Source organism: Amphiprion ocellaris, chromosome 3 (assembly GCF_022539595.1).
Source record: "Amphiprion ocellaris isolate individual 3 ecotype Okinawa chromosome 3, ASM2253959v1, whole genome shotgun sequence".
In the NCBI taxonomy this organism is placed as follows: Eukaryota; Metazoa; Chordata; class Actinopteri; family Pomacentridae; genus Amphiprion; species Amphiprion ocellaris.
The window spans coordinates 3,269,835-3,282,784 of NC_072768.1; the positions used below are offsets into that span (position 1 = coordinate 3,269,835).

General features: G+C 42.3%; 1 protein-coding gene across 1 annotated transcript in view; it reads left to right on the top strand.

The window, feature by feature from the left end:
- The first annotated feature begins 2,922 nt into the window (after positions 1-2,922).
- Positions 2,923-12,950, top strand: part of LOC111583219 (transcription factor Maf) — a 46,368-nt gene continuing 36,340 nt past the window's right edge. The window contains exons 1-2 of the mRNA XM_055009060.1: positions 2,923-4,315; positions 12,222-12,292. Coding sequence (XP_054865035.1) covers positions 3,339-4,315; positions 12,222-12,249 — 1,005 coding nt within the window. The 5' untranslated portion in view covers positions 2,923-3,338 and the 3' untranslated portion in view covers positions 12,250-12,292. The remainder of the gene's footprint in view (positions 4,316-12,221; positions 12,293-12,950) is intronic.

The following is a 12,950-nucleotide window of genomic DNA, read 5'->3' on the forward strand; positions in this document are numbered from 1 at the left end:
TGTGAGCGGGGCTGTAAAATGCACATCTTGCAAATGCATAAATTTCGCTTTAATGAGTTTTTTTTTCCTCAAAGCTCTTTTTCTTTCTTTTTTAACACTGCAGTTGTATTTTACACAGCATTTGGATCAGATCACGCCATTTGCGCCACATTTGTCTGGTATAGATTGCATTTCTGCATGCTGTTTATTTTAGAGGCATCACAAGCAGTGTGTTTTTCTACAAATTTGGCATACAGCTGCACAAACCTGTAAGGAAACAGTTGTAACAAAGGGTAACAAAACACGCAACATGCACATGCTTTCCAAGTGTGCAACTTCATGGAACCTCAGAGGCAAACAAAAGGTTAGCATGCTGAAAATAAAAGTGAGGCCTATTGCAACATGCACATAAGTCATACTGTAATGAGGATGTTTTTAATAGATGTAACAATTAGCAAAGTCACCATACCAGTAAATCAAAGGTAAGTCCTGGAGCACTGGTTATCCTTTACCCAAGATGCCTCGGTGTTCTCCTGGGGTTAAACTCTGAAAGGTCAGACAGTGTCTCATTTACATGCACTGTAGCGGGGATCCGAATGTAGGGGACGGACTAGTCACACAATGCCGGGCTGCACACCTAAAGCTGCAACATTGGCATTTGTAATGCAAAAAGTGTTGAAAAAGAATCATGTTTAGAGTTACTGATGATTAGTACTGATGATTTATTTCAGTAAGTAAGTAACCAAGACACATCCTAAATTTTGAATTTAATTCCACTTACATCTTATCCGCATTTAATTCACCTTACAAAACAACCCTAACTGGAGCTAATCTTGCAGTTACACATGCAAGTGTAGGGTTTTCATTATGGGCCATTACAGTATAGTATAACACTGGTGTGCAAAAGCTCTTAATTTTCCTCTGTACTAACATTGTGTCAGTGGGCCTCTTCCTGCAGTACAAGCTTATTTTATGATATATGCCTAAGTGCACCCCCTGTATAGTGTAGAGGGAAAAAAATCATACCCGATATAATAACGACAGTAGTAAACTTCATGGCAGTGAGCTGCCTACATGGAACTCCAAAGGGAGACAGAATGAGGTGCATACAGGACTATTAGCCCTCAGTAACACAGTTAATGCATTGGCTCTAGACTCCGCTTGTTAACCCTTGAGACTCCCAGCTGATAAATCCTGGTTTAAGAGATCTGGCAAACCAAGAGCTCACCCAGCAGCTTGTGTCCAGTGTTGCATCAACCACTGATCTGATCAGGCTTTAAGTTATCTCTGTAAAAACATGCACTAATTGAATGTGGTATGTGGCAAACTAAACCAGACATATACCATAAGGGAGTGATCATTGTGAGAATTGTTGAGTTATTTTGCCAATTTTGTAGACAAAAAATGGCTTTTGTCTTGAAAAAAAAAAAAATTTTATAAACTCCCTGAGACATTACATACTATTTCTGCCACTGAAGAAAACATAATGTCATTATAGTGGTGAAAACACCTACAAATGGCTACATAAAAAGCATCACCACTTTTAATATTTACTGCTGCTGCTGCTCTCAAAAGCACTGCTATATCTTACTGCCAGTCTGGAATTTCCACTGCAACAGCGTGTAGCATCAGATGGGACATTTCATCTGGCTAATATTTATTCAAAGGCATCAGAGGGGCCTCAGTTGTGTGTTCTAATGAATAAAACACGATGTTTATCCTTCCTGTTTAACGTTAAGTCCCCATGAACAGTCACAGGGACCAGGAGAATATTTACTTGTGTTGGGACACCAGGGAGTTGGATTATCTGCTGGCGGCTTTGTAGTTTTCTGAAGCTTCCCCGTGTGACATGTTCCAGGGAGAGTGCTCTTATTTACTCTCCGGTCCTGTGTGTATAGCCTCTCCTTATTGTTTGTTCTTATGTGCCACCACTCCTGAGGACTGTGTTCCAGCAGAGAGACTCACACTTAGAGAGAAAGGAACACTAATGCTGTGATCACTACACGGGATTCAGACTACAGACTCCAGGAGGACACACATGAGGATGCTGTGTCTGGATGCTATTCTATTAGAAGAAGGATCTGAAGTTGCTTTCAATGTAAATACACTTTGAATTGGGCACATGTGGGGAAAAAAATGGGTTTACAATCCCAGTGTCAGAGCCACATGAAATTTTCTTTTATACCGAAAGGTGGCGACATTGGGTTTCCAAACAATTCATTTCAACCAGACCCATGTCGAGCTCTTCTTCAAACGCCTTCTTCACGCAGCGATCCCCTTTATTTGTAGTCATTTTATTTCTGCGATTATAAGAAGCATATGAACTATTTATCTTCCAATCAAGAACAGTCTTTAAAAGGCTGTTAGATACATTATAGTTCCATTTGTAAGCTTTGCCTGAAAGAATAAAACGGTTGTGTTGTGAGGCGAGTTTGTAATTAACAAGTTGCATATGAAATGAATGATATATTCTCGTGCGTAAATCCAAATATACGTTTAGTTTCTATATGATCAGGATTAAGAATCAGCAGGCGGTGCGTAAAAATGAATTTATATTTTAATTTACCTCATTTCATAAGTGGATATGATGGGGGGAAAATAGTTTTAAAATTATAACGACCTGTTCATGTGAAGAAGAAAGACGTGTAAGTTTGTATTTACCATCTCATATCTTCATGAAATCCTCGGAATCTGTTTTCTTTTGCTCGCCTGCTTCGTTTCCACATAAAGCGATAAAAGGATGAATATTAAGTCTCGTGTGTCAATCTGCTGATGGGCTTGGACAGTTCAGAAAACTTTGCTTTCTATACTATTATGCTAATTAAGTCCCCAGACTGAGCCGCTCATTGGCTGAGTCTCAGTCAATTTCATATTTCAGTTCCTGACGTCAGGCGCCTATAAAACTAAGCAATGCTTTTTAACTCGTCGGCTGACTGATCCCTTAGAAAAAAATCTATCAATCCTTGGGTGGAGTTTTTTTTCCTCCATTCTCCACAAGGCAACTATTTGCCCGGGACACGTACGTGAACCTCCTCAAATTGGCGCACTAATCCTAAAAGGAGCCATGAAGTGTTAAACGGTAGAAACAGAGAGAGCGGCGCTCAGACACCCGCACGCTGGGAGAGAGGGAGGAAACAGCGCTGCTCCAATGCGTCTGTGCAACACAGACTGAAGAAAAAAAAAACTTATCGACTCACAAAACCAAAACCTGCGCTGCGCAATTAGTGCGAGAAAATCCACTTTTTCCTACGGTTTTGAAGAAAATAAATAAAGAAATCAAGCTGGCTCAGTGCGTGTCTCAGCAGCCCACTTTGACAGGTGCTCCTCACCCCCTTTGGAGGACTGTCAACAGCAAGAGGATGGCATCAGAGCTGGCAATGAGCAACTCCGACCTGCCCACCAGTCCCCTGGCCATGGAATATGTTAATGACTTCGATCTGATGAAGTTTGAAGTGAAAAAGGAGCCGGTGGAGCCCGATCGCAGCATCAACCAGTGCAGCCGCCTGGTCGCCGGGGGATCCCTATCTTCCACCCCGATGAGCACGCCTTGCAGCTCGGTTCCCCCCTCTCCAAGCTTCTCGGCGCCCAGTCCGGGATCAGGGAGCGAACAGAAGGCGCACTTGGAGGATTTCTACTGGATGACCGGGTACCAACAGCAGTTGAACCCCGAAGCTCTGGGCTTTAGCCCGGAGGACGCCGTAGAGGCGCTGATCAGCAGCAGTCACCAGCTCCAGACCTTCGATGGCTATGCCAGAGGGCAGCAGTTCGGCGGCGCAGCGGGCGCAGGAGGCGCCATGGCCGGGGAGGAGATGGGATCAGCGGCCGCCGTGGTGTCCGCGGTTATCGCTGCAGCCGCAGCTCAGAACGGGGCACCCCACCACCACCACCACCATCACCACCACCACCACACAGGGACACACCACCCCTCCTCCGGGTCTCAGTCCGGCGGCGGCGCAGGGGGAAACCATCAGCACATGCGCTTGGAAGACCGGTTCTCGGACGAGCAGCTGGTGACCATGTCGGTGCGGGAATTGAACCGGCAGCTCCGAGGGGTCAGCAAGGAAGAGGTGATCCGTCTGAAACAGAAGAGGAGGACACTAAAGAACAGAGGCTATGCCCAGTCCTGTCGGTACAAGCGGGTCCAGCAGCGGCACGTCCTGGAGGGAGAGAAGACGCAACTCATTCAGCAGGTGGACCACCTCAAGCAGGAGATCTCCCGGCTGGCCAGGGAGAGGGACGCCTACAAGGAGAAATACGAGAAGCTGATCAGCACCGGCTTCAGAGAAAACGGAGGGTCCAGCAGCGACAACAACCCTTCATCCCCGGAGTTTTTCATGTGAGTCTCGGCGCTGAAAAGTTTTAATAAGCGAACCTCACAATGAAACAGAAAAAAAAAAACTTTGTTTGCGCGCAGCTAAAACTAGTTGGTTCGTGCGTAAAGCTGCGTTAGTTAAGGACAAACATTTTCACACTTTTATTTCAAAAGCATTTTGTTTCAGAGTGCGACTTTTGTTTGATTTATGTTTTTTTATTAGTTTTACAAGAAACATAAATAGCTTGTTTAAAGGACTCTGAATAGGAATCTAGTTCCTAGAGATATCTGAGAGGATTTCTGTCCACGTCGTGATGTTTGTCTTTAGACACACTGCATAAACTTACTAAACATCTTGCTGCATTGCTCCGCTCTTACAGCCTCTTTGTGCGCCTCATCCATCCTGTTCCTTCTGCGCAAAATTTGTTTTGTGAAATGAACAAAAAATTCCTCAGGCTCAGCAGCTTTGTTTGATGTGAATTTGCTTTTGTTTGTTTTTTTGTTCAAAGCCAATTTATTTTGATATAAATTATGTCGTTTTCATATCATTCATATTTTTCTGTCTTGTGAAAAATATCCAAACTCTGCTTCAGCACGAGTTTGGAATTTGATGTCCAACAGATTTTATTGTTAGTTCTGTGAAGCCAAGCATGCTGGTCATGTACGGATTGTGTTTGTACTTATTTTTATTTCTGTTTTCCTTTTTGTGAACTTGTGTATAATGATTGTATTATACCACGACTGCATTGTTCAGCTTCATCAGCTTTTTTTCAACGGATTTATGACAAAAAACGAGTGAACAAGTTCCATTCATCCGTCACTTTGCTTTCATAAAAGTTCACCGCGACCACGAACCCATCAGCTTTTATAGGCTTCTTTTGGAGCCATGTGGAAAAAATAACTGTGCGAAGCAACTTTGTATTGATTTATACTAACAGACAGCTTAGAATCAGGGTGAGCAACTTAATATTTTTCCAGACAAATGCACACATTTAAAAGATTTTTGCGATCAACAAGTGGAGCTGAAGACAAAATCCTTTGAGCAGCGGTAGATTCTGATGCATGTCCTTAAAATAAACGAGGGGAAGGCTGCTTTGTCACCAGAATTGTTGCAACAAATGATCCGTTCTCTCAGAAGTTCGTTGTTAATGTGTTTTCCTTTCATTTAAGGAACTTAATTAAGTTTACCCAGAACCCTATGGGTCTTATTCGGTAAAATAAACTGTGAACTGTTTTGGAAACAGAAGTTTAATGTTCTCCTGATGTTGTAGAATAATTAAGCAAAAGCAAAAGCCATGCAGCCACTCATCTTTTTGTGATGCCCTGGATTTCTATTTAGTAAAATGTGTTGTCAGAACTGGACAGTTAACTGGCAGACGTCCTGTTCCCTCGTTTAAAGAAAATGGAATTTAATAAATATACCATTCATCAATAAACCTTCATGAATGGAAACAAATATATTCTCCTGATAATGTTTGTTTTTGTTCTGTTCAGTTGTGCATGTTTTGTTTGTCACTGTGTGTCTGAGGCAACACCACGCACTCTTTTTTCCCTCTCGATTGGAAATGAATATAAATAGAAGAACGTGCCGATTGCAGATGTCATTGGAATAAGAAAAGCATCTATTCACAGACGTGCAGTTTGCACTAAAGCGCGATGCAGATGTTGTGCATGAGGCGCGTAATTATAACATCTCCGAGATCAATTCCAGCTTTGATATGTTACGCAATCAAGTCATTTTTTTTCATATATTTTCTTTCATATACGCTCAACTAATATTTTAAATTCTGGAAAATCCACTTCTAATCATTTTGGTAAATATTCCAAAGAATTTTAATTTTGTTTTTAACATTTTCTTCCTTGCTTGAAATAAAAAAACGACGGCCTTCACCTGTTGCGTTATAAAAGAAAGAAAAACTTCAAATTCTCCCTAAAGATCGTCCAAAAAATCGCGCCACAATGTTCAGTATTTCTGCTACAATTAAATTTTGGCCTCGTGGCCTGATATTTGTGCTGCAGGTCTCCTGGAAAAGGCTGCGTTAATGATTGAGTTTAGAGTAAACTTGCACTTTTTTCGCTCAGCACACGTCCACTTGTTGAATATTGTCTGTGGGTGGTTTCATTTGGAACAAAGCACTATAGACAAAACACAGGAATCAGATCTTTGTGTGACAAAATTCAGATTAAACGCAAATATGTAATTTTAAATAGGTGCTCTTTGGCTTTTAATGGCCACTCCGCAGCATCTGAAAATATATTTCTGTGAATTTAAATACTGAACTAATAGTGTCACGATAGGATCTACTATTGCTTCCAGTTTGACTAATTTACGCACTTTTTTTTTTTTTTTTTTTTACCAAACTCAATTTTCGGTACCGTTATAACAGTCACGGTGGCCATCCTGCACTTTCGCTTCAGTGTAAGAATCATTTATTTGACTTCTGGCGCAAAAAAAAAAATAAAAAAATAAAAAAGCTGAAAAGACTGAATGACAGCCACAGGAGGCACAGGAAGTAAATAGGGTTGTGCAGTGACTGACATGTGCAGCAGCCTCTAACCTGCGTACTGAAGCCTCCTCATGAACTCTGCGTTAAAGCTGCGCAGGCTCTGTGGGCTATGCAAGGTCACTGCCACCAGAATATGCTGCTGGGAGTCTTTGTGGTTTTGTGTGTGTGCATGTAAAAGGAGGGATATTGTCCTTTTGGCAGCTGGAGTGCTTGCAAGTGCTGCACATTGAGGAAATGGAAACTTTAAAATGCGATGCGTCTAAATACAGAGTGCGCAGACTCTGTAGTGGCTCACCTGTGTCTCACACACACATTACTATCACCTGGCTCTCCCATGAAAGCCCAGAGTGAGGGACAAGATGGGAGAGCATGATCCTCTCATGCCTGAAGGAATGATTCTCTGTGTGATTTAAAGTGAGTGAGAGATGGAGCGAGAGGGGAGAGAGAGCTATAGAGAGAGTAGGAGAGAGAGAGAGAGAGATGCTGGCTGCCTTCCTGCTCCTTTCAGATGATAAACGATCAGAGATGCATCCTAGCTGAGAGGAGAGGGCCTTTTAGTGAGCATGTGTCCACTAATTTATGGCCCTCCTATCTGATTAGGTCAATATAGTGTGCTATTTAATTACATTTGTGTTATAACCCAGAACTGGAGATACTATACTTCTTTCATGTCACCTCTTTCTTCTGTGTTGGGTTTTCTCTGGATTGTAGCTCAGTTTTACCTGGAGCTTAATTTGCACATCAACAGTTTCAGTAGGTCTGCTTGAAGGTTCAGAGGTTTCCAGCGTTTGTGCGCCGTTATTTAATATGCAAGAAGGATAAAGTGGAAAATTGCTGATCAGTGTGTAGGGCTGTGGAAAATAGTGTGGTGTGTGTGTGTGTGTGTGTGTGTGTGTGTGTGTGTGTGTGTGTGTGTGTGTGTGTGTGTGTGTGTGTGTGTGTGTGCTTTGACTAGCAGACACACCGAAGGGCAGGAGGATTCAGTAGCACTGATTCACTTCCTGTGTTGAAGGAGCACACAAGGCACAGGAAGCTACATTTCAGGGCTTCCTCCTCACTTCTCAGCACTCTGCCAAGAGTCACCGCTTCTCTCGCCGTCTCCTGCCCTCCTCCCTTGCAGCATGACAGAGTGCTCACATATACTGTACAGACACGCCACATTATTAATCTCATCACTATATGAACTGTAATTCTATTCTCTGGCCCCAGCATATTGACTTCTGCACTGTGATCATTTGCAGTCTGTCCAATGATTAGGTTATTAAAGATAATGTAGTTGTCTGCTGTCACAATATTGGACTCTCTCTTTCAGGTCAACTATGGGAAATCACTTTGAAATTTATCAGTATTGACATTTGAATCATCATCGTGTGCTTTGCTTTAATGTCTCCGAATTAATAGTACAAAGGATGTGCGCACTGTTTGGTGTCTATTTGTGTGAGTGCTCAATAAGCAGCCAGCGTTGTCTTCTATGTGACCTTGTGGTGGAAGGGTGTATATATGTGCTTTAACTGAGTGTATTAAATCTGTAGGAGTGAGTCATTTTATCAGGACATTGTTAAACAGAGCTAAAACAAATAATGTGATTTAATGATACATAGCACAGAAAAAATCACTCAGTATAGTAACTCATTTAAGAGCAGCTGAATCAAAGTTTAGAGCATTGCAGTAGTTTTTAAAAAATCATTTAATTCATTATAATTGACAGTTTTGGCTTTCATAATCAATAAGTAAACACTTAATTCCCTAGTATATTACTTTAAAAAGCCCTATTACTCAAGTCACGATCTACCAAATAGACAGATTCCGCTTATCAACAGCTATCTTATATTGTAGAATTAAAACAAACAATGTCCTCCTTTTGGTATCACACCGGTGTTCCTTTTTGTGTACTACTCCCTGCGAATGCTCCCCTTCCCCAAGACAAACCCACCCCAAAGGGTTAAAAACATATTCGCATTCAAAAGAGGAAACAATTTCAATCTCTTCCACTAAACCCGCATCTGCATCACTCCACGCGATAAACATTTACATTTAAAGTGATTTAAATCAGCTGCATTTCTGTTCCTCTGTGGTCCGTCCATCATCCAGACCTGCAGTGCCAGAGCCCTCCCTCATCCCTCCCGTCCTCCCTCCCTCTCTTGCAGTGTCCTGAGTTATGTCATTTATTTGAAACCCTAATAATTTAACTTGTTCCGTCCTGTCGCGGCTGCGCATGTGGTAAGAATGCAGCAGCTGTAAAAGGGAGGGTTTTACGCTGCTGCTCCTTCTGTCTGTGTCTTATTGGCTTTTACATGACGATCTTTCCCCCTCAGCGAATAGAAGCAGAGTGATGAAAATGTGATTGTCTAAATCCAAATCTATAGTTCAGTGTTGAACTGCTGAGAAATGCTCAGCTGTAAAAAAAATAATGTGCACATCAGAGCAGATTTGCATTTAAGAAGCTGTCCTCAGAATGCATAACTAAAGAGCAATAGATGAAAGCTAATTATGATTTAATTATATGGGATCACAATATTCAGACTCGCAGATAAACATAGCTGAGGCTGTGTCGATGGGATTTTGAAATTTTTTTTTCCTAACCTTGTTTTCAACAGTGAGTTGAGTTTCAGGGCACAGAGTCAGTGGAGTGGAGTGTTTTGGACTGCAGTGAACGTACTGGTGGTGTTGGTGGGCGAGGGGGGGTGTTTGACAACTGAGTGCATTATGCGACTGTGGGTGTGTGTGTGGCCGCCTATGTGTGCGCGTTTAAGTCTGACCGTGCATTAGTTTGTGTTATGTAGGGTGGAGCTGGAGCCGAGCCCGACCCTTGTGTGTTTTACCTGCATCTCAATGAAGCGAGAGGTGATTTACCCTTCTACTGCAGTCAGCCTCGCTCTCTCTCTCTCTCTCTCTCTCTCTTGCTCTCTCTCTCTCTCTCTCTCTCGCTGTCTCTCTCTCTCTCTCTCTCTCTCGCTCTCTCGCTGTCTCTCACTCTCTCGCTGTCTCTCTCTCGCTGTCTCTCTCTCTCTCTCTCTCTCTCTCGCTGTCTCTCTCTCTCTCTCTCGCTCTCTCTCTCTCTCTCGCTGTCTCTCTCTCTCTCTCTCGCTGTCTCTCTCTCTCTCTCTCTCTCTCTCTCTCGCTGTCTCTCTCTCACTGTCTCTCACTCTCTCGCTGTCTCTCTCTCGCTCTCTCGCTGTCTCTCTCTCTCTCTCTCGCTCTCTCTCTCTCTCTCTCTCGCTGTCTCTCTCTCTCTCTCTCTCTCTCTTGCTCTCTCTCTCGCTGTCTCTCTCTCGCTGTCTCTCTCTCTCTCTCTCTCTCGCTGTCTCTCTCTCTCTCTCTCGCTCTCTCTCTCTCTCTCGCTGTCTCTCTCTCTCTCTCTCGCTGTCTCTCTCTCTCTCTCTCTCTCTCTCTCTCTCGCTGTCTCTCTCTCACTGTCTCTCACTCTCTCGCTGTCTCTCTCTCGCTCTCTCGCTGTCTCTCTCTCTCTCTCTCGCTCTCTCTCTCTCTCTCTCTCGCTGTCTCTCTCTCTCTCTCTCTCTCTAGCTCTCTCTCTCTCTCTCTCTCTCTCGCTGTCTCTCTCTCTCTCTCTCTCTCGCTGTCTCTCTCTCTCTCTCTCTCTCTCTCGCTCTCTCTCTCTCTCTCTCGCTCTCTCTCTCTCTCTCTCTCTCTCTCGCTCTCTCTCTCACTCTCTCGCTGTCTCTCTCTCGCTCTCTCTCTCACTCTCTCGCTGTCTCTCTCTCGCTCTCTCGCTCTCTCTCTCTCTCTCTCTCGCTGTCTCTCTCTCTCTCTCTCTCTCTTGCTCTCTCTCTCTCTCTCTCTCTCTCGCTGTCTCTCTCTCTCTCTCTCTCTCTCTCGCTGTCTCTCTCTCTCTCTCTCTCTCTCTCGCTCTCTCTCTCTCTCTCTCGCTCTCTCTCTCTCTCTCTCTCTCTCTCTCGCTCTCTCTCTCACTCTCTCGCTGTCTCTCTCTCGCTCTCTCGCTGTCTCTCAGCCAGTCAAACAGATATTGATCTCTTTGCCAGGCAAGGTGACCGACAGTGTTGTTCAGCTCTTCCAAAGTCTCTCCTGTCCCTTTCATTTGCACCTGGGAAAGGCCTTGACCCCACACACTGCTGCCGTTTAGCGGCCTTCTGCACGTGGACCTCACTTCCCCTGTATGAAGCCCCGCATGCATGTGTGCGTTTGTTTGAGTTGCACACAAAGTTAGATGTGTGTTCATATCTCGGACAGTGTGCATACGTGTTGCCTTGTGTTTATCAAGCTCTGTGTTTGCATTCATGTATGGGGCAGAAAGTGTAAATTTCTCAGAAGAGTGTAGCTGCTGCACATCCAGACTGTTTCCATGTTGGTGTTTTGGTGCGTTCTCAGGTCCATCTCTGTGCTGCAGGTCTGGGACTGGGAGCTCCTATGTAGCTGAATGGGTCAGAGTGCGTTTGGCGCCAGTGTGAACCGGATTACAGGGAAATGAATGGTTCTCATTGTTGCTTAAAGATGGATTGAGGGGCTTTAATGTACTTTGTCGCCCTTTTGCCTCATTTCTCAACCTTAAAGCCCAGCGAAGTTTTTTAGGATGTTTAATCACTCAGCTTTTAAGACCGGTTTTCTTTATCCACAGTCATTCCTGACGTGTTCATGTCATGGCCACATGTATGTTCACCCGCACATGTGCAGATATCATACAGTCTTCACAAACTGACTGAGTTAATGCTGGATTTTATCATTTATAATACAGATGGATTGTTTAAAACAATGCATTTAAGTTTCATACAATTTTTATGAAGAATGAAATAAATAAGAAATGGCAGGTGATCAAAAAATAGTAAAAATATTATAATATTAACATTTGATTTTACTTTCAAAATAAAGTGCTGTGAGTGTGTTTTTAGTGTGTGTGTGTGTGTGTGTGTGTGTGTGTGTGTGTGTGTGTGTGTGTGTGTGTGTGTGTATGTTTGGATGCATGTCTTGTAAATATCAGTCAAATTACAAAACAAATCAAAACCTTCCACTCAAATCAATTTCCTGACATCTGATTGATTGACTTATCTGAGCATTTGATAGATTCTCTTTTTATTCTGCTTGTGTTTAGGGCTGCTTGTGTTTTTTGTTATCTATTGCTCAGCTTCTTAGTTGTTTGAAGTGTGTAAATTGAATTACAATTACTAATCTGAATTACTTGACAGCTTTCTATTAATTGAACTCACAAGAAAGTTTTAGAAAAAAAATCTGAACATCACACGTTTATTATTCAGTGGCAGTATTATTGTTTTTTCTAACAGGCCTAAAATGACCCTGTCTACAAAAAAAATTCACGACTTTGTCTCTACTTTCTTCATTATGTCCCCTTTCTTTAAATGCACGGCCAGTTTGTTCTGTTTCCAGCTGTGTTTTGCTGCTGTTGGATCATGTTGTGATTTTAAAGTTTACTCTAGTTCTGTTTTTTGCAGGACGTCAAGAAAATTCCTCCATCTGTGATAGAGAGCTGTGACCTGTCGGTCCCGAAACCCTGAAGTCTGAGGTAACTTCAGCACTGCTTCTGCACAAATTCACTTAAAACATTTTTTACTGTCATGATATTTAAAGGTAAGGTGAAACTAGAATAAATGCAAATTTGCATTTAAAAGTTCAGAAATTTGACAATCTATATTCCACGTCTGCTACATGTTCATTAAAATAATAATAATTCAGTGTTTAGTAACCAATAAGGTCAGAAAAACATGAAGGGGTTTATGTTATTTGTTTAGTTTATATTTTCAAACATACATTTATACACAAATGACTCAATCGCCTTCACTTTTATTCAGGTATATTCATAATAAACAAAAAAATGACAACTACTGCATTATAAAATACAGATTGCTGTAAACGTGTAACAGAACGGCTGTTTGTTCAGGTTTAAGTTCTGAATTGTCACTGAAGTAAATGTTGATAACTGCTTTCTCTTCTTAATTCCAATTAACGGAATGTAACCCCTGTTTACTGAGTCTATTTGAATTTTTAATCTGTAGCTTAGATTAATATATTGAAAATTTACGTTTAGATAACTAGCAGATATTTGTGAAATGCAACAGACGTTAAATTGGATTATTTTTTCTTTGTTCTGAGAGAAATCAAAACCACAAACGTCTTGTTTACATTGATTTAGTCTAATCAGGAAACACTCGTTTGAGACAGTC